The sequence below is a fragment of the Talpa europaea genome (genome assembly GCF_964194135.1).
Source record: "Talpa europaea genome assembly, chromosome: 10".
NCBI classification, from domain to species: Eukaryota; Metazoa; Chordata; class Mammalia; order Eulipotyphla; family Talpidae; genus Talpa; species Talpa europaea.
The window spans coordinates 115871847-115891463 of record NC_140077.1 but is presented as its reverse complement, the minus strand read 5'-3'; the positions used below and the strand labels follow the sequence as shown (position 1 = coordinate 115891463).

At 46.8% G+C, this 19617-nt stretch overlaps 1 protein-coding gene across 1 annotated transcript; it reads left to right on the top strand.

The window, feature by feature from the left end:
- Window positions 1-503: 503 nt before the first annotated feature.
- Window positions 504-19210, top strand: PCDH10 (protocadherin 10; the record flags this gene model as incomplete). The annotated part of the gene is made up of 5 exons (XM_084244965.1): window positions 504-3146; window positions 4737-4795; window positions 5344-5450; window positions 13023-13328; window positions 19170-19210. The coding sequence occupies 5 exons, from the start codon at window positions 504-506 to the stop codon at window positions 19208-19210; spliced, it is 3156 nt and encodes a 1051-aa protein (XP_084101091.1).
- Window positions 19211-19617: the final 407 nt, after the last annotated feature.

The window sequence follows — 19617 nt, the reverse complement described above, 5'->3', positions numbered from 1 at the left end:
GCCGCCGGCCCGCGCGCCGCCCCTGAGCCCCCGCGCGCCCGCCCGCCGCCCGCGCTAGCGGCATGCCCGGCGGTGCCCGGGCCTCCGCGCTCGCTCCGCACCCCCCTCCTCCGCCCGGCGGCAGGCAGACGACCCGAGGACAGGCTCGGAAACCCGAAATCTCCTCCCTGGGATTTGCCAGCGCCGCGCTGCGCCAAGACCGCCGGGATAAAGGACGCTGCCGCCTGTCTTATTAGCTTATTAATTGGTCAGCGCGAAGCTCGCGGGCGAGGAGAGGGTACGCCTGTCACCCTTCCTGCGCTAGGATTGAAAAATGAGGCTGGATTGGGGGAAGCCCTGAAAGGAGGCGACAGGAATGAGATTTTTCTAAGGACAGAGAGCCGCGGGGGCCCCCACATCGCGCACTTTTATTTGTCATTTTTAATTTTTTTTTTCCCGTGGCGGTGGGGGAGGCGAGCGGGTGGCTGGCGGGCTGCGGGAAGCTGCTTCCTTTCCCGTTGGAGATGATTGTGCTATTCTTCTTTGCCTGGCTCTGGATGGTGGAGGGAGTCTTTTCCCAGCTTCGCTACACGGTGCAGGAGGAGCAGGAACATGGCACTTTCGTGGGGAATATCGCTGAAGATCTGGGCTTGGACATTACAAAACTTTCGGCTCGCCGCTTCCAAACGGTGCCCAATTCGCGGACCCCTTACTTGGACCTCAACCTGGAGACCGGGGTGCTGTACGTGAACCAGAAGATCGACCGCGAGCAGATCTGCAAGCAGAGCCCCTCCTGCGTCCTGCACCTGGAGGTCTTCCTGGAGAACCCCCTGGAGCTGTTCCGGGTGGAGATCGAGGTGCTGGACATCAACGACAACCCCCCCGCGTTCCCGGAGCCGGACCTGACGGTGGAGATCTCGGAGAGCGCCACGCCGGGCACCCGCTTCCCGCTGGAGAGCGCCTTCGACCCGGACGTGGGCACCAACTCCCTGCGCGACTACGAGATCACCCCCAACAGCTACTTCTCGCTGGACGTGCAGACCCAGGGCGATGGCAACCGCTTCGCCGAGCTGGTGCTGGAGAAGCCGCTGGACCGCGAGCAGCAGGCGGTGCACCGCTACGTGCTGACCGCGGTGGACGGGGGCGGCGCGGGGGGGCCCGGCGGCGAGGGCGCGGGCGGGGGGCTGCCCCCCGCGCAGCAGCAGCAGCAGCAGCAGCAGCAGCGCACCGGCACGGCCCTGCTCACCATCCGCGTGCTGGACTCCAACGACAACGTGCCGGCCTTCGACCAGCCGGTCTACACCGTGTCGCTGCCCGAGAACTCGCCGCCCGGCACGCTGGTGATCCAGCTCAACGCCACCGACCCCGACGAGGGCCAGAACGGCGAGGTGGTCTACTCCTTCAGCAGCCACATCTCGCCGCGGGCGCGCGAGCTCTTCGGCCTGTCCCCGCGCACCGGCCGGCTGGAGGTGAGCGGCGAGCTGGACTACGAGGAGAGCCCGGTGTACCAGGTGTACGTGCAGGCCAAGGACCTGGGCCCCAACGCCGTGCCCGCGCACTGCAAGGTGCTGGTGCGGGTGCTGGACGCCAACGACAACGCGCCCGAGATCAGCTTCAGCACCGTGAAGGAGGCGGTCAGCGAGGGCGCGGCGCCCGGCACGGTGGTGGCCCTGTTCAGCGTGACCGACCGCGACTCGGACGAGAACGGGCAGGTGCAGTGCGAGCTGCTGGGGGACGTGCCGTTCCGCCTCAAGTCCTCCTTCAAGAACTACTACACCATCGTGACCGAGGCGCCCCTGGACCGCGAGGCGGGCGACGCCTACACCCTGACCGTGGTGGCGCGCGACCGCGGCGAGCCGGCGCTGGCCACCAGCAAGTCCATCCAGGTGCAGGTGTCGGACGTGAACGACAACGCGCCGCGCTTCAGCCAGCCGGTGTACGACGTGTACGTGACCGAGAACAACGTGCCGGGCGCCTACATCTACGCCGTGAGCGCCACGGACCGCGACGAGGGCGCCAACGCCCAGCTCGCCTACTCCATCCTCGAGTGCCAGATCCAGGGCATGAGCGTGTTCACCTACGTGTCCATCAACTCCGAGAACGGCTACCTGTACGCGCTGCGCTCCTTCGACTACGAGCAGCTCAAGGACTTCAGCTTCCAGGTGGAGGCCCGCGACGCCGGCAGCCCCCAGGCGCTGGCCGGCAACGCCACGGTCAACATCCTCATCGTGGACCAGAACGACAACGCGCCCGCGCTCGTGGCGCCCCTGCCCGGGCGCAACGGCACCCCCGCGCGCGAGGTGCTGCCCCGCGCGGCCGAGCCGGGCTACCTGCTGACCCGCGTGGCGGCGGTGGACGCGGACGACGGCGAGAACGCGCGGCTCACCTACAGCATCGTGCGCGGCAACGAGATGAGCCTGTTCCGCATGGACTGGCGCACCGGGGAGCTGCGCACCGCGCGCCGCGTGCCGGCCAAGCGCGACCCCCAGCGGCCCTACGAGCTGGTGATCGAGGTGCGCGACCACGGGCAGCCGCCGCTGTCCTCCACGGCCACCCTGGTGGTGCAGCTGGCGGACGGCGCCGTGGAGCCCCCGGGCGCGGGCGCGGGCGGGGCCGGGGGCGCCGGGGAGCACCAGCGCCCCAGCCGCGCGGGCGCCGGCGGGGAGACCTCGCTGGACCTCACCCTCATCCTCATCATCGCGCTGGGCTCCGTGTCCTTCATCTTCCTGCTGGCCATGATCGTGCTGGCCGTGCGCTGCCAGAAGGAGAAGAAGCTCAACATCTACACGTGCCTGGCCAGCGACTGCTGCCTGTGCTGCTGCTGCGGCGCCGGGGGTCCGGCCTGCTGCGGCCGCCAGGCCCGCGCGCGCAAGAAGAAGCTCAGCAAGTCCGACATCATGCTGGTGCAGAGCTCCAACGCGCCCAGCAACCCGGCGCAGGTGCCCGTGGAGGAGTCGGGGGGCTTCGGCTCCCACCACCACAACCAGAATTACTGCTACCAGGTCTGCCTGACCCCCGAGTCCGCCAAGACCGACCTGATGTTCCTCAAGCCCTGCAGCCCGTCGAGGAGCACGGACGCGGAGCACAACCCCTGCGGGGCCATCGTCACCGGCTTCGCCGACCAGCAGCCCGACATCATCTCCAACGGGAGCATTTTGTCCAACGAGGTAAGGCTGAAGCGCAAGGACCACCATCTCTCATCTCCTCCATCCGAGAGCCTCCTCTAGCCGCCCGGGGCCCCGGTGCACTGTGTATTTTTAGGATCTTAGCTCATTTGTATCCCTGGGGGGAGGGAGGGAGGGCTGGGGGGCACCCTCGCCCCTCCCCCTTCATGTGTAACCTCAACCTCCTCTGGGCCCCAATTCCCCCTGCGCTCCCCGCTCCACTCGGTGGTTTCCAGGCCCTCCCCTTGGTGCTGTGCCACCAGGGAACCGCTTCCTCCCTCTGGCATCTCTTCCTTGAAAATCCCGACCTCCTGTCCATCCTTGAAGCCCTTCTCAGCAACCTGGGGGGGCCAGGGGCGAGGGCCGTGCCCGGCCTGGGGTGGGGAGGGGTGAGGGCACCGTGGCCACGGGCCCTTGGGCACTGGCCTTAAAGGTCCTTCTCTTTGCGTGTGTCCCAGGCGTCAATAAAGTTCAACCTGTTTTGCTTTGTTTATGATGCTCTCCGTCGCGCGTGAAAGTAAGCTGTAGATTGTTTCACTTTGCACAGCCGTCTACACTCCAATGCATGTTTTAGTGAATGAGATTCTTGTCCTCTGAACTCGGGTTGCAGAAAAGCCTTCAGTTCGGGCCTGGACAGCATTGACAGACACTCTTGAAGCCCAACGCCCACCCAGTGTGGACCTGAAGGAAGTTCCTTGGGCCAGCCCCTGGGAGCCCAAACTAAGGACAGGCTTAGACTCTCTTCTTCACTCTCTCTCTTAGCTCATCATCACCTCTTGCCACTGTTTTTGGTACCTCGCAGCTGTTGGCTTTCTTCATCAGAGATTCTGGCTTGTCGATTGATTCTGATTTCTTTTGCAAAGATGGAGAAGTGGCAAAGTTGGAAGGGGTGGGGTGGGGGGGGGGAGCTGATTTGTGTAAAAGGAAGTTTGCACCGGCCAAGGCCAAGGGGGGAGGGGGGCAGGATGCAGAGGGCATTTGGAGGGGACAGCAGGAGTTGGGGAGGGAGCGGTGCTTATGAACTCCTTTCTTGGCAGGTTCTTTTATTTATTTGAGTCTTAGAGAATAATATTAATTGACTTTCATGAATATTTGTACAGCTCATTTGTATCTTAAGCACATTTTGAAAATAAACAACAAAATAATTCCATAAAACATACAAACTTTTTGCTTATTCAGCGTGCTCTTTTTCTTGTGTCAACCAGTATGCACCAGTATGCACCTAAACACTTTTTTAGGCCATGAAAAGAAGGTCTGCAGAGAGTAAAGAGGTTGACTCCACTAGAGAGGTAGTGAGTAGCACAGAAGTCCTGGCTAGGAAGTCATTTGCATTCCCCCTTAAAAACACACACACACACACACACACACACACATTTAAAATCGGCCTTTCATTTCTGCTTTTATTTTACCCTTACTGGAAATCTAGATGGAAGCATTTCTGCATGGGGCCCTGCCCTGGCAGGTTATCTCCAGGCTGAGGTCCTGAGGCAGACTGGAAATTCCTGAGAGCCTGTACACATGCCTGGAGCTAAGCAGACTGCTAGTGAAACCCTTAGCACTCAAATGCTCTTGATTTATTTATTTTTTTCCTAGACTAAACACCAGCGAGCAGAGCTCAGCTATCTAGTTGACAGACCTCGCCGAGTGAACAGGTATGGACTCTTTTTTCTGCCCCCTCTATCCGGGTGGCTGGCTGATTTACTGCCTACTCAAAGCAGGAGTTGGCTGTATTATTGGCTATTAAAGCATAAAGGGGAGCCGGAATTTCCAGTGAGGGAAAGACAGACACCCTGGTCCTGTGTATGGTAGACAATGCACCCCCCCCCAAAAAAAAAAAATGGGCCTATTTCATCTGTGGGCAGCTTTCTCGGTATATTCCAGGGTGTCCTCACACAGCCCCTGGTGTCTTCCTGCACAGCCAGGTGTGTACATATGGTCTGTTTGATGAAAATCATGCAGTGACCTCGGCTGGATCAGGGGGTAACGCCCAAGCATGACCTGCTTCACCAGCTCAATCCAGCTGCTGGGGCTCAGTGTCCAAGAGTTATACTTGAGGTGATGGAAACTAGTTTGGTGCAGAAATAGCAGGCAGCTGAAGGGACGGGTCTGCAGCACCGGCTGCGGCCATGTGGTGGCAGAAGCATGATTTTTGTGTTTCTTCACCTTTTTGATTCTAATATTCGCATCTTTGCACTTGTAGTTCTGCATTCCAGGAAGCCGACATAGTAAGCTCTAAAGACAGTGGCCACGGGGACAGCGAGCAGGGTGACAGTGACCACGACGCCACCAACCGCGGCCAGTCAGCTGGTAAGTGACATCAAGGCCCCGGGCTTTTATAGATTTTTTTTTTTTTTAATCAAGCTAGAATGGATGATGTCCTGGCTCATTCTCTGCCAGCTGATTGTCAGTGGCTCTGCAGAGAGCGTGTATTGTGCTGTGTTGGTAACTGCACGGTCCAGGAGGATGGTGACCGCGGGATGGTCCTTAGAAACTCCCTGTGGAGCACGCTCCGAGATGAGATGAACCCTGTCTTTATGTTCTGTTTTAATGGCATCCAGTTGCATTCAAGCCCCCCTAGAGCGCCACCTGGTCAGGTCCATCTTCCGTCAAGCAAGGGATTATGAGCCTTGTTTATGGAGGAGGTCACTGAAGATGAATGAAACTGGTTGACCAGCCAAAGGTCACCAGAGGCTAAGGGGGAGATATGGTGCCTGGCACCCAAAGGCCCTGCTTTTCAGAACAGTGCATTTTGCCTGCCCTCAGGATGGAATGAGGGAAGGAACAGGGTGGAAGTCATGGAGAGGCTCCAAGCAGGACATCCTCTTGGGGTCCAGCTTCAGGACATTCGTCCCTGGTGACAAAAGTCGGTTTCTGAAGCATCTTAGGTCCCCCCGTTTTCTGTGTGTGCTGTCAAGAGCTGGCCTCTGCGTGCTGGAGCGTGGCTCAGTGGCTCATGCCCGGGAGGGTCCTCAGCTGCTTGTTTTCACTTTATTTTGTTTGTCTCTTTGCTTTTCTCTCTGTGCCTTTAACCTCCAAGTACCTCAGGATCGTGACAGTCACTGCCACCTGCTAATAATACTTAAAGGCAACCCTTAAAAATAGAAAATACGAACCTTAAGATAATGGCAATACTTTCATAAACTTTGGGTTTTCTTCCGCTTCCTTTGCATCTTACCTGTGAAGGTGCTGGTTGAACTTCTTTTTTCCTTTTTGGTGTGAGTTTTGTGCTGATCTGACACCTAAGAAATGGAAGGAGTGATTTTCTGTGGCTTCTGAGAATGTCCACCTTGGGAGCACCTTGCGCCCCCATCTGCTTGAGTCTGAGCTTTATTGTGCCTCATCCTCCCCAAGGAGTGGGAATCTTCTCCTCAGGGAAGCTGGGGCCCCCAGAGCCCCTTCTGCACACCCCCCCACACCCGGAGGCCCCCCAGGGCCACGGAGGCAGTGGGTCAAAGGGCGGTGACGCCCCGCGGTCGCCTAGCAGCAGAGACTCCGCGAGCCTCTCCCTTGGCTGGTGCTGCTGTGTCGGAGGCGGCCCTGGTCTTGGGAAAGGCAGGCAGGAGGGGAGAGGCTGCTCAAGGGTCTCTTTATATTGCTGCAAGTCATTAATATGCAGACCTAATGAGACTTGAGCGCTGCCAGAAATCCCGGAGGTCCCTGCCCCTTGCGGGCCTTCACGCTAACTGAACAGAGCATCTATTTAGTGTCTGGGACCTGACAACACACCAGGTCTTGCCAGAAGTTTATATTTGAGCACAAAGTCCCTTTCATTTTTGGCCTATATATGGCATATGATTTATTGTTGTCTTTAAAAAAAGCTGTACATTGAGAATGGCTCATTCCCATTCTCTTCTCGGGTTCTCATTTAGCCAACAGTCAGCCTTTTAAAACTTTGGAAACAAAATGTTTCATATTGGCCAAAGAGAGTGGGCTTTATGCTCCTGGCTGCTTTCTCCCTCCCGCTCCCGCTCCCCCTGTGTCTTTCTGCACCGCTCTGATCTCAATGCACATTTCAATTAGTTCAGACCCTCACACTCATTAGCCTCAGGAAGACGGAGAAACCAACCTCTCCCAAATGCTCAATCTGTGAGCCGGAGGGGAGGTTCGCCGATGGGTGGGCCAAGTGGCTTCGGCCCTCCGGGCACTCCTGTTGCCATTTTGATGATGCTGCTTTCAAAGGAGTTGAGATGCCAAAGCATTAAAAGGAAACTTAACATATCAGGGTATGTTCTGGGAAACATTCTTAAAAGTAAGGCAGTTTTTATTGTTCTTTAGCAAAATGGCAAAAAAAAAGAAAAAAAAATCCTGTCTTTGAATGCCTAAGCATGTACACATTATTGCAGAATCCCTGCTCTGCGCATGCATTTCCTTAGCAGTCACAGGGCGGCCACTGACTTCCCCATAATTGCCGTTGCCGAGTTGCCATCACACACTGGCGCTAAGAAGTAGTAGCTTCCCCTTTGTGTGCTGAACTGTCCCCGGATTGAATATGTCTGATATCACAGTGAGGATGGTTTGAAGTGTTTCCTGTTTTTAAGTAGAAAGCTCTAGAGGCAGAAAGCTCTAAATGCATTTACTTAACAACTTGCTTCTTGTCTATACTGTGCTGTGTATGATGAACCTCATTCCAAGGAGCTAAAATGTCTCCCCAAAGTTAAGTCCATTTCAGATCAGTAAGTGCATCTGTTTTATTTCCTCTTAAAGCCAGGTGTGACTTCCACTTTTGCCTTGTTTAGGAAATTTTGTTCATAGCACATTTATGTCCGGGGTTGGGATATGGAAAAAAAAAAAAAAAAAAGCCATACTAAACAGTAAGCCCCTCTCGGGTCAGTTTTAGGCGGGAAAGTCAGATTATCAGAGCAGAACAAGACTGGAAGGCACAGGCTCTGATTTCTCCTGTGCTCTTGTGTCCTGCACGCAGCACACACGATGCAGGCGAGGACCTCAGCTCTGCAAACTTCCTAACTTTCCGGCATCCCCACTTTGCTTGTCTATGGTAACGTGACTTTCTATTTCACGTCTTTAGATATTTCTTCAATTTATTCTTCCATGAATGGTTTTTTTCTTTGTTCTTTCTGCCCCCCCGGGCCTGGGTCTTCTCTCTGAGACATTTGCGGTCCCCCATCTTGTTCATAGAAGGCTCTGCCCACCCAGGCAGCTGCACACAGACAGAATCACACAAGCTTTGTCCGCTGCCCACTGCACCTGGCTCCATGTGTGAGGCCTTGGGGTCTGGCCACGGCTCTGTGGCACTGTCTCTCCATGTGCTGTCAAGGTGCTGGATGTTTCTTCAGGGCACGATTGATATATGGGTCAGATGTGGCAGCCGTCCAGGGAGATGCGGTAAATGCATGCATAAACCATCACAGAAGGAAAAAAAAACCTGATTAATCACAGCTTAAATAGCCAAACCCCAGTCAAAGTAGACTTAAAGGGAGTATGTTTTCAGGGTTGTTTAGTATGGCGTTAAAAGCCAGACTTCTGTTTTCTAATTTAGAATACTGATACAGCATTTTTAGTTGTATATGCTTGAACATGTTAATGTTACTGAAAGTATATTTTGGGAGCTCTATGTAGTTGGAAGGAGTTACTTTTCTCCATTTATTGAATACTAATAATGTGCATCCTCATGCTAGGGTTGATGATAAATTTACTTTTAATAACTGCCTCTTGAAAACATATATTGATGAAGAGAAACCTAACATGTGATTCAGTTAATGTTGCTTGTTATAGTTTACTTGAAAAAAGCCAAATTCTTCTAACTGTAATTTTTTCTTTCAGTTATAAGAGAACTTAGCATTTAAATACGGTTATGTCTTCACTTATTATTATGAGATTTATACATGCTACATGGTTAAAAATTGAATTAAAAAAGTGATTTTTACTGCCAGTATTTTCAAGCTAATACTGTGAACTATATTAAGCCATTACATCACTACCACAATATCAACAAGATGCAAATTTCCTTTTCTTAACTCCAGTGACAATTTAGATGCTGGCAAATTAGCTTCTGACTTTAGAAATAAAATAAATTTCTGTCATAGTTTGCAAAACTTATTCAGGTTTCTGGTCAAAATCTGAGCTACAACTAGAAAATGTGGATGTGTAACTGGAAAAACTATATAAGGCAAAAAAAAATGTTAAGATAAAATGAAGAAAAGTCTAAGCATTTCAAAAGTTGACCCACAGGCAGAAAATTTCCATGTCCATGTTTTGAATTTTTTATAAATTGTGATGCTAGATCTCCACCCCTAAAGCATCTTTTCCTAAAAATTGTAGCTTTTTTGGGGGGGGTTATAGTTAATATTGCTTGGTTTTTCCATTATAATCAGTTAAAGCAAGATTAGAAATTTTCTCAAAGAATTGAGTGTGAATTTTCTTTTACATTAATATATCATATTAAAAAAAAAAACAACATTTTGTGAGGACTTGCTGTTAGGAGGAAGAAAAAGACACATAATTTTCTCTTACTATAGTCACCAGAAAACAGCACAAATTGACCAGAAGTATATTTTTGAAATCACAATTTGTTCTCAGTGGTAATATCTCTGCTTCTGACTCCAAGGGACAAGTTACTTGCCACTTAAAAAAGATGGATTTTAAAATTTGTCTAAATATATCTCTGCATAACAGGCAGTCTATCACATCAGCTGTCATGCCTTACAGAACAGATTATTGCTGAGAAGTGAAAAAAATAAATAACTAGAAAAAGAGATTGCAAGTAAAATATATATGTTGAAAAAGTTTTTTTAGAAACTACCAGAATTTCCAAGCGGGGTTTGGCCTGCATTTTTTTCTGCTGCACAATTGTTATGCCTTCTACTGTAAAGTCATTTAAATGGGGCGGGGGCGGTGGGGGGTGGGGGGAGCTAAATTTGCTTTCACTTGGAACTCAGTTTGGGCAAGCAAAAACCCCAAGAGCCACAGGAAGGAATTGCATTTCATGTGTCTCTCGTATATAACATCCCGCTTTCCAGTGCTCCGTGCACTCATTCCTGGCCAAGCAAACTTAAACATACCTCTGCTTAATGTGGTCATACAAATACTCTATGTGTGGGACAACTGATAAGTGCAAAAGGGTTAAATAGTGTTGATCTTTCCCTGGCACCATAAGGTGAGGACACGTGAGAAACATTTACTTGGTTCTCAAACTATGTCTCTAAAAGACAAATGAACGCAAACCCCATTTTCAGTGAGTGGCTTTAGTCCTAATTATAAGGGTATCGATGTATTATTTGTAGCTTTAAATCAATTTTGTTTCCTTGGAATTTACCTCATGAGGAAGAGAGACCCTGTTTATCAGACTCTGGGGGGTCCTCTGGGGGAGTCTGATAAAGGGGGGGGCAGACTCTTATGGAGTAGGGTACCTTGTCTTTATTCTGGCCTAGAGAGCTGTGCAAGGGGAGCAGCTCTAAATGAAGAAAATTATTCACTAGTGTGTTTTTCCCATTCTGTCAACTAACGTTCCAGTCATCGCAAAGAACCGCTATCCTACGCCTCACTTTTCTAGTGCACACTATCTACTATTTTGGCAGGTTCTCAACTCGTGAGAACTTTGCTACATCATCAAAGGAGCGTGTATCCTGCCTCTAGTAATTAAAAGAGGCAGAAGACCATAGCTATCAAGAGAAAAAAAAAATGAGCACACTGAGTAGAATTTACCCATGAAACCAAATTGGACCAAAAGCACCTTCTCACTTATCAACCAGCAGCTAAGCAGGAAAGTTGGTGTCAGCATCAACATAGTAAATTAACATTTATGTGTGTGAGCTTATCATCTTCAGAATCACCAGTCCTTGGGTACCAGCACCCAAAAAGATGTGAAAGGTTGTCGATGGTCCCCTGTGGGATATTTTAAGTGATCATTTTTCAGTCACGTGTAGAAAAATTGTTTTAATTCCAAGCTCTGCCTTAGTATCTATATTTATTAGGCTCTGGTAATACACTCCTAGCTTATTATTTGAATTAATTCCATCCATTTCCAAGTTAACATAACTTGAATTTATTTTTAAAATAAATAATTGCTTAAAATGGCTTTACCCTAAAGGGAGTTTCAGCTGTCAAGAAAGTCGTTTCCCCATCACTCTTTCATAGGGAGCATTGGTGGTGCGTTGGGACCCTGTGGCTCCTACCCCCCTATCCATGGAGGGCATACGACTGCTAAGTCCTCATATTGACAACAAGGATGGCTGGCGATCAAGTGACCCAGTCTGTCAATGTGTCCCGGGGCCATTGCCTTCCTTTCTCTGTTTCTTCCTACGTATCTCCTTGCAGAGACAGGATAAAGAACTGAACTTGTCTGGTGTCTAGAGAAACACTGACATGTCTGACACGCGGCGCTTAGGATGGTTCCTTCATCCCAGCTTCAGCTCACGTCTAAACTCCTCAACAGTTCACTGATCAGTAATTTATTTCCAGACTTATGCATGACAATTATCAATGGAATGTTATAATAGAAGTCAGACTTGGCATTATACATAGTTCCATTTAAAATACAAAGTCATTATAAGGTGAGATTAATATGTGATAAGAAGCTTGGTATTATTTTGTTGAACATAATTTATGGAGGGATCTATTCAGAAATCCAGAGTACTTGTGGGTAAGCCAGAGGATCAGTAATTTGGAAAAATTATCACCTTTATTTTGTATAGACAGATGTTGACATACACACAAGCTCGTAGATCAGTCTATGTCAGAACACCACCGGCAATTAAAACTAGAACGTGCTCAAGAGCTGAAATCACACTTGATATTTGTAGAAGGAACAACCAAGTATGGTCATTAAATAAATATTATTCTGATGGTCAAGAAAGATCTGTCATTTTTGCAGCCTAGACTCACATTTGAGAGTTTCTTTCATGCAGACTAATCCCGCTTTGTGTACTTCAGATTGATCCTGTTTTAAAACAGGTTCAATAAATAAGTTACTATTTTTAGAAAGACATTAAAATGCGATTTTGGCTCACGTTCTTGTTTTTCTGTATAGTGCTAATTATCAAAACGAATATCAAACAGTAGTTCCTAGTGCTTGAAAATTGCTATACTTTGCTTCAGCAACTGAATGAGCTTCCTTGAGTCGTCATCAGATAAGATTTAATAGCCTTGTCCATCTGTGAGACAGTGAAACCTGAAGTCCTCACTCGCACGCCAGCTCTCCCAGGACGAGGAAGCAAGGAGCGCTGTGGAGCAGGCCGGGCTTTCCAGGCGGGAACCACGATGAGGTGTTTGTCAAGAGCACCTCTGCGCTCGCCCGCCCTCCTTTTCCTTGTTGGATTCACTAATGACCGTCGCTGGTTCCCTTCTGGCGGCGGCCCGCAGTAGGATGGGCCGCAGAGTGTCCCTGGGAGATGGGAATCCTTTCCAGAAGCCCCGAGAGCCTGCATCGGCCTGTCCCTCGCGGGCGTGTCCGGCACGGCCAGTCTGTCTTCCCCTGCCCGGGTCAGGTGCATGTCCAGAGCTCACCATGTCAGCCTCCTGGTCAGTGTTTGGCTGTCGAAGGGTTAAGAAATGATCAGGGGCATCATCAGTATTGATTGTGGCTGATCAAGACTTTGCCCTTGGGTGCGTTCTGTTAGCCATGTTGTCAGAGATTCCTTTAAAAATTCTCATTCTCTGTCTGCTCGCTGTTTCCTAACTATTTAAATAACTTCACAGCCAACGTTTTCCCTCCAGATACCCCGAGTGGCTTAGAAACGTCTATCTGAGGGGTCTTTGGGCCAAGAGTCTTACCAATTCCCAAACCATGCGGAGAGACTTTTGGACCTGCCGGGTTAAGAGGGTGAAGGCGGTTGCGACGCCTTCCCCGCCTCTGCCCCTGGCCCTGTGACTTGAGCGCGCTGTGCCTGAAGCCCACCTCTGGGTCTCGTGTCTCGCCCGCAGGCATGGACCTCTTCTCCAACTGCACCGAGGAATGTAAGGCGCTGGGCCACTCGGATCGGTGCTGGATGCCTTCCTTCGTCCCGGCCGACGGGCGCCAGGCCGCCGACTACCGCAGCAACCTGCACGTGCCCGGCATGGACTCAGTCCCCGACGCAGAGGTGTTCGAGGCTCCGGAAGCCCAGCCCGGGGCGGAGCGGTCCTTCTCCACCTTTGGCAAAGAGAAGGCCCTGCACAGCACCCTGGAGAGGAAGGAGCTGGACGGACTGCTGTCTAATACACGAGCGCCTTACAAACCACCATATTTGAGTAAGTATCACCCCAGAGGCTGCATCAAAGTGTTCCCGTGGCGGGAAGAGAGCGCAACGTGCCCTTCCTCGTACAAATAGGGTGCACTTGGGTCTCGGAAACCAGGACAGAAGTGCCTCTCAGGCCTGCTTCGCCCTGGGGACTGCCCTCCAGGAGCAGGGCCCCTGCGTTAGGATGTGCTGGTGATGGCCATCCACATAGCTCTGGCTGCTAGCTTGGAGACTCTTTCCGGTCCTCTTCGTATTTCCTTTGACGTTGTTCTGCCACTGACTCGATTTGCTTGGGTTGGGAAGGATGGTAATAAGGTGGGAATAGGCTCTGGACATGTGAGTCTCTGAGAGATGTCCTTTCCTCATGGGGCCAGCCTTCTCCTGGACACCCCTTTACTTAGTGATTTCGAGCGCCTTAGGCTGAGGTGGGAAATCGTGCATCCTCCCTGACCAGTCCGCAAGGTTTCATCACCGTGGGTGTGGCCTGGAGTCTCTAGCCAGAGTCCAAGGGCTGGGAGAGGAGGCGTTTCCATACAGAACATCTCCCTTCATTTAAAATAATAGTTCCTTTCGCATTGAGATGCTGACCATTGCAGTTTGGGGACCACTTTCTCTAAGTGGTCCTCTCGTACAGACTGTGACCAGCAAAAATGCTCGGAGGTCCTGCAGAGTATTCCCTCGAGGAGCTCGGTGATGACATGAATCTTTTCCTTTTAGTTAGTAGAGAAATACCAGTGCCCATTCAGTGTTTTGGTCAAACCACAGAAACTAATATTGGATAAGGATGGAATGCCTCACAATTCAGTCAAAAGATGACTTGTGTCTTGTATAGGGGTCCATGCTGCGTGTTTCGTTAATTGCATCTTCCAGTGCAAAATAATGACGGGACAGACTGCAGGTGAATCATTTCTCATGATTTGTGAGGTAGGGGTGGGGACGGATCCTTATGGGGAAGAAAATACTAGACGTGGGTGGTGCAGAAGTCACGGCTAGGTTGATTGTGGTGGGAATGTGACAGCTCTGATTCGATATTGGTGATAAGGACAGACAGGACCGTGATAGCAAGAGTAGGCAGGCCCTGGCAATCAGACATTGTGATGGCGATGGAAGACCACCGGGTGCTTTATGAAGAATTGTGCTCAGCTTTTCAGATTGTTTAGATGAGCCATGAGCCCAGAGTATGGTATTTTAGCATGTCAGTGCCACGTAACTCTGCCTTGTGATAAATAAGGTGAGCACACACACTCGAAAGGGAGCAGAGGTCTAACAGGCTAGGGTGTGATTTGGATAATAAAGGTCTAAAGATTACTCCCCCGTTGATACATAGCGGTGATTTCAAGTAGCCTCAACATCGAGTTTGAATAAGTGAGGACTCTGATGCAGACTAAGTTCTGGATTTTCAGTTTGTTATTAAAAATCAGGCAGCTCCCAATTTTGAACCATATCTCCTCACTCTTGATTGACTCCACCAGCCCACATGTTAGAGAGAGTATCAGTAATTTCAAGGCCAAATTGGAACAAGGATATGCTTCAGAATAATGGAAAGTTGGCTTTATGAGTAAATACCAATATTTGCTGTAAGTATAGATTAGCTGATACGTTTACTTCAGCTATGAAAAAAATATATCAATCCATCTTCTTTTGCTCTTACTAAACCCCATTCACATCGTCATAGAAAGGAAATTTTAAATATCCAACAAATAATTTTTTCCAGGCTAGTCTTTTTTTGTTAATTTTAAGGACCACAGTCACAGTTTGGATTAGCAAGGATATTAATGCTGCCTATACTGTAAGGCCCATTGCTCTACTTCTCAAGAACCTAGTGTTTCCATTGAGAAGCCTTATTTTGGGGATTCTGAGACAGTTGGCAGCTATGTGTGTTGCTACATATAAAAACAACGGATCTATCATTTCAGCAAGAAAATGACGGTGTGTGTACATGCTCTCCAGATAGGCATTAGAATAAATTAGTTTCTAAATAACCATTTATTTTTTCTGCTTTAGCCAGCTTACGCTGCTCAGAATTAGGCTTTGGGTAAAATGTGACTTGGCTGAAAAATAAGCAGGAAAATGGCAGCAGTGTTGTTTACATCTGTCCTTATTTCACATTGAAATTTGACCACATCTGAAATTTTTTTTCAATCTTGTTCTTGTAGTTTTTAATGTTAACTTAGGCTCAAATAATTTTCTTAAAAATTCCATCATGGTTCTGATTTAATAGGCATGATCAATTTTATAATTAATGTCATATTAAATCTATAAAATAAACCATACCTGGCCATTTTGCTCCCAGGCCCCCAGCGGTGTAGGCAAAGCTTGCCTCATTTGTCATCAGGAATGGAAACACTCTCATCTTCTGAGTGGAAAAGCACATCCCTTACGTAATTAAAAGAAGCTAAAAATTGACACTAATTACTTGCTTTTAATCAGGATGCTTAAATAACTATTGAGGTAGCAGTTTTCCTTTTGCTAAACATGTGTTTCGTTTTTAAATGATCATAATGTACATTTTCCTGTTTGGGAAAATCACTGTACATTTAGTTATTTTTGTAAATTCTAAAAGAAATCTGATGAGGCGACCCCTGTTCTTTATAAAAGGATGGCCAGGAAATGATGATCTACTTGATGATACAAACCAGATCATTGTTTAAACGCCAAGGTTTTCAGTTTCTATACCTCTGTAACATTAAAATAAAAAATAGCAAGAAACCTCTTTTACACCAAAGTAGGTGTGTTCACAAAAAATGTACTTTACTAAATAGGATCACATGTGCTTTCTTTAATGTCTAAGAAAAGAGCCATAAAGAATATGACCGTGCAGTTTTTAGATGAAAGCCTTTTTTATCAGCAGTCATTCTGACCAGCTACTTGCCTTCTCATTATGAGCACTTTGTGAGGTTGCCTCTTACATTTCTTTTGTAATGTAGTTTGCTCAGACACGTATGAGGACAACAGGGGTAGGCTGAGAACAAGGAAATGAATTTACACTCGTGGACTGTTGTCTTATATTCAAAGGACAGTGTTTACATTGATGGTAAAATATTCATGTATTTTAGCTTATCTTTGCCTTTAATTTTACTAGACTAATAATACTAAACTACTAAACTTTAGCTTTCCATAAAAATGAATCCTTGATTTCAATCCTTATTAAAATGAAACAAGACAAAGTATTCTTTGCAGGTTTGAAATTAAAAATAAAAATTTGCATTTTTATCATGAGGACTTCAAAAATTTGTTGAGCATATAGACGTCTTATTTAAAGTAAGCCTGCCAAATGAGGCAATCTGATAGCCTCAGCAAATCAGAAACAATCATTTATGTTTAGGAATATCATGTAGAAAACCCACAAGTTAAAACAGTATCTTTGAAATCATTTTTGTAATCATTCTTGCTCATTATTTGGTATGAAATTCTGAACATCATCTCTTAAGATGTCTGTCCATTCAAAGCAGCCTAAACATCATAGTACTAAAGATATAATAATTTGTTAATTGGAAACTTGTTCATTTCTTGTCAGCAAAAGTAGTTTATCCCGAAGAGGAAGTAACCAGTGAAATTTCAGCCAAAATGTATTTGTGGAAATCTTCCCTTCATTTGTGTTAAAGGTTATATCGTAATGAATTATGTTGAATAAAGTAAAAAAAATGATGTCAACATAATGCCATTTTATATCCTAAATCCATAACATTTTCTGTAATCCTAGGATTGTGGAGAGCCCTCATTGGATAAGCGACTCGGGCCATCCTGCCTTCATACCCCACAGCAGTTAGTCTACTTCATGTTGCCAAAAAAAATCACACTCGCTGTCTCCTGATCTGACTTTATTTTTGCCAACTTTTGAGCCTTGTGAAGTTGCTCCCCAGCTCTTCTGTACCATAACACAAGAAAAGATGGCAGAACATCACATTTAAATATTGCCATTTAAATATTGCTAACAACTAGGTAGATGTTTACCATAAACCTCACTTGGTGGAAGTTCTTTCCATCTAAATAATTTCCATGGTGTGCTGCCAACTTTGAGTTGATTGAGACTGTAGAGTGTGTTTTACTTAGTCTTTTGCAGTCATGCGAGGCGTCGCCATTTATTGAACACAGTAATGTGGCAAGAGCATGGGGTTGGGGGGTCAGAGTTGAAGGATGTCCCATCCCAACACCTCACTCTCCAAGAGATATGCCCTGGGAAGTGTTTCTTCTGGGATTTTGTCCCTTGGGTGTCACATGTGCAGAGTGCTTCCTCACACACTCTAGCCCTCGACCAAGTATGTTTATTCTGGGTCTTTTGCACAGTTCGATCTCAACAGTTCTGTCCATTGTGGGGTGAATGGACATCTCTTTCAGGATTATTTTTATTTTCCTCTTTTCTTCCTTTTGTATAATATCCTTTTTCTGAGTTGTTTGTTCTCTCTCTCTTTATAAGAATACTTTCAGATTTCTGAACCTCACTAATTTTCTTATTTTGTTACTTTATCTCTTTGGAACAAATCTCAGATCTTCAAGTTACACCAGTTTTTCAATTTTTTAATTCAACATCTTTATTAGGGAATTAAGAATTAATCTTTCATAATCAAAATAGTTCACTCACATCAACTCTGTGGGCAGGAAACAAATAACTTGGGATTAAGAAAACTCTCAACCCCAATTCATCTATATTTACTGTTTGCTGAATGATTAACTGAATATGTTACATGTTCACTGGATTTTACATTTTACTACTTGGAGAAATGACAACCCATTTACTAATTATCTCATGACTCCGGTAACTGGTGAACTAGTCCCATTTCTTCTTCCTTCGTTGGTGTCAATGGTTTACATCAGCTGATATAATTAAACTGAAAGTCATTGTAAAAATCCTTCTGAGGTGCAGATATGAAACAGAGCTCATTTTACATCCATGCATACCTGCCGGTTTCTGTAGGCAGCTCGTCTATTCAGATGTTAGCGCTTTTGTGTGACTTACCATGTGTCACTTAAAATGTGTGCCTTTGGGTACATGGGGACTGCTAGTGTCCCCTACTCTCTTGGCGTCTTGAGACTCATCACCCAGCTAGGCATGTAATAAATGCTAAATAACTGCGTGATGACAAATGAATGATGTTTCTAGAGTTTTCACATGGTTTTTAATGCTGTGATAACATTCTTAGTCATACCCCATCCACATGTAATTTTTGATATCTCTGGGCAAACTTTATCCTTTTCCTTTTTTTAGTGTTAAATTAGCAGCATTTCCTTCTAGATGTACCCACACATTTTTATATGGGAGGTAGATTTTGAACTCATTCAAAACACTGAAATGCAGTTAACTAGTGGGTTTTGGAGTTTTTCAATTCTTTGAGATTTTAACGACTTTGAAATTCTTTTGGTCTAAGAACATATTTTACATCCTAAGGAGGAGTTCCATTTGTTTCACATCTTAAGTCTCTTAAAATTTTAATTACTCATCTTTCTTACCTGATCTTTGAGTCAATTTCTCTTTTAGATATTTTAGTTATTAGTAGCTTTATAACTTAGCTCTGATTTTTCAGCTTTTTATAAGGCTAGTGGGTATATGTTTTCCCCCATTTTAATCAGTTCTGTCTTATTTAATTCTCATGAAGGAATTATTTATCTGCATGTTATTAAGTACTAGTTTTTGAGTTCACAAATGTATGGTTAAGCAAAATATTATACATTTAAAGGTATACAGAAAAGACTGAATTGATCGAAGTAATTTATGTCTTTAGCTAATAGTTTGCACACCTTTGAATGTGAGTCTTCATTTGTTATTTACAGCCGTTTGATTTGTGCAGTTTGTATATTATTGAGTTAACCTTTAGCATATTAATACGACTATATACCTCGTTTTATATTACAGATCATTTCCATCCTCTTTCTTATTTTGTACATTGGAAGTAAGTCCATATAAGCATTTTTCCTTCATGTGAGCCTAACAAAGGAATATTATCAATTAAAATATAAATAGAATTATTCAATGAAAAAGGAAATCTACTTGAGTATTTTGTCCTGTCTCATCATACCGAAGATTTATGGGTCAAAATTTAAATGCATTAAGTTATAAAGATATTGTATATAAGTCTGGAATATACAAATTCAATTGCTTATAAATATCATTAAACATGATTCAATACTCAATGTGCCAGACTTTTTTTGGGCGAACCTGTGTCTTCTGAAATACTTTTAACTGGAATTAGATAGTGTCATTAAGAAAATGTAGATGGAAACCGTCTGGACTCTGAGGTTCACTGTTCAAGACTAAATAACACACTGAATCAAGACTAAATGCCACTAATGTGAGGCAATTT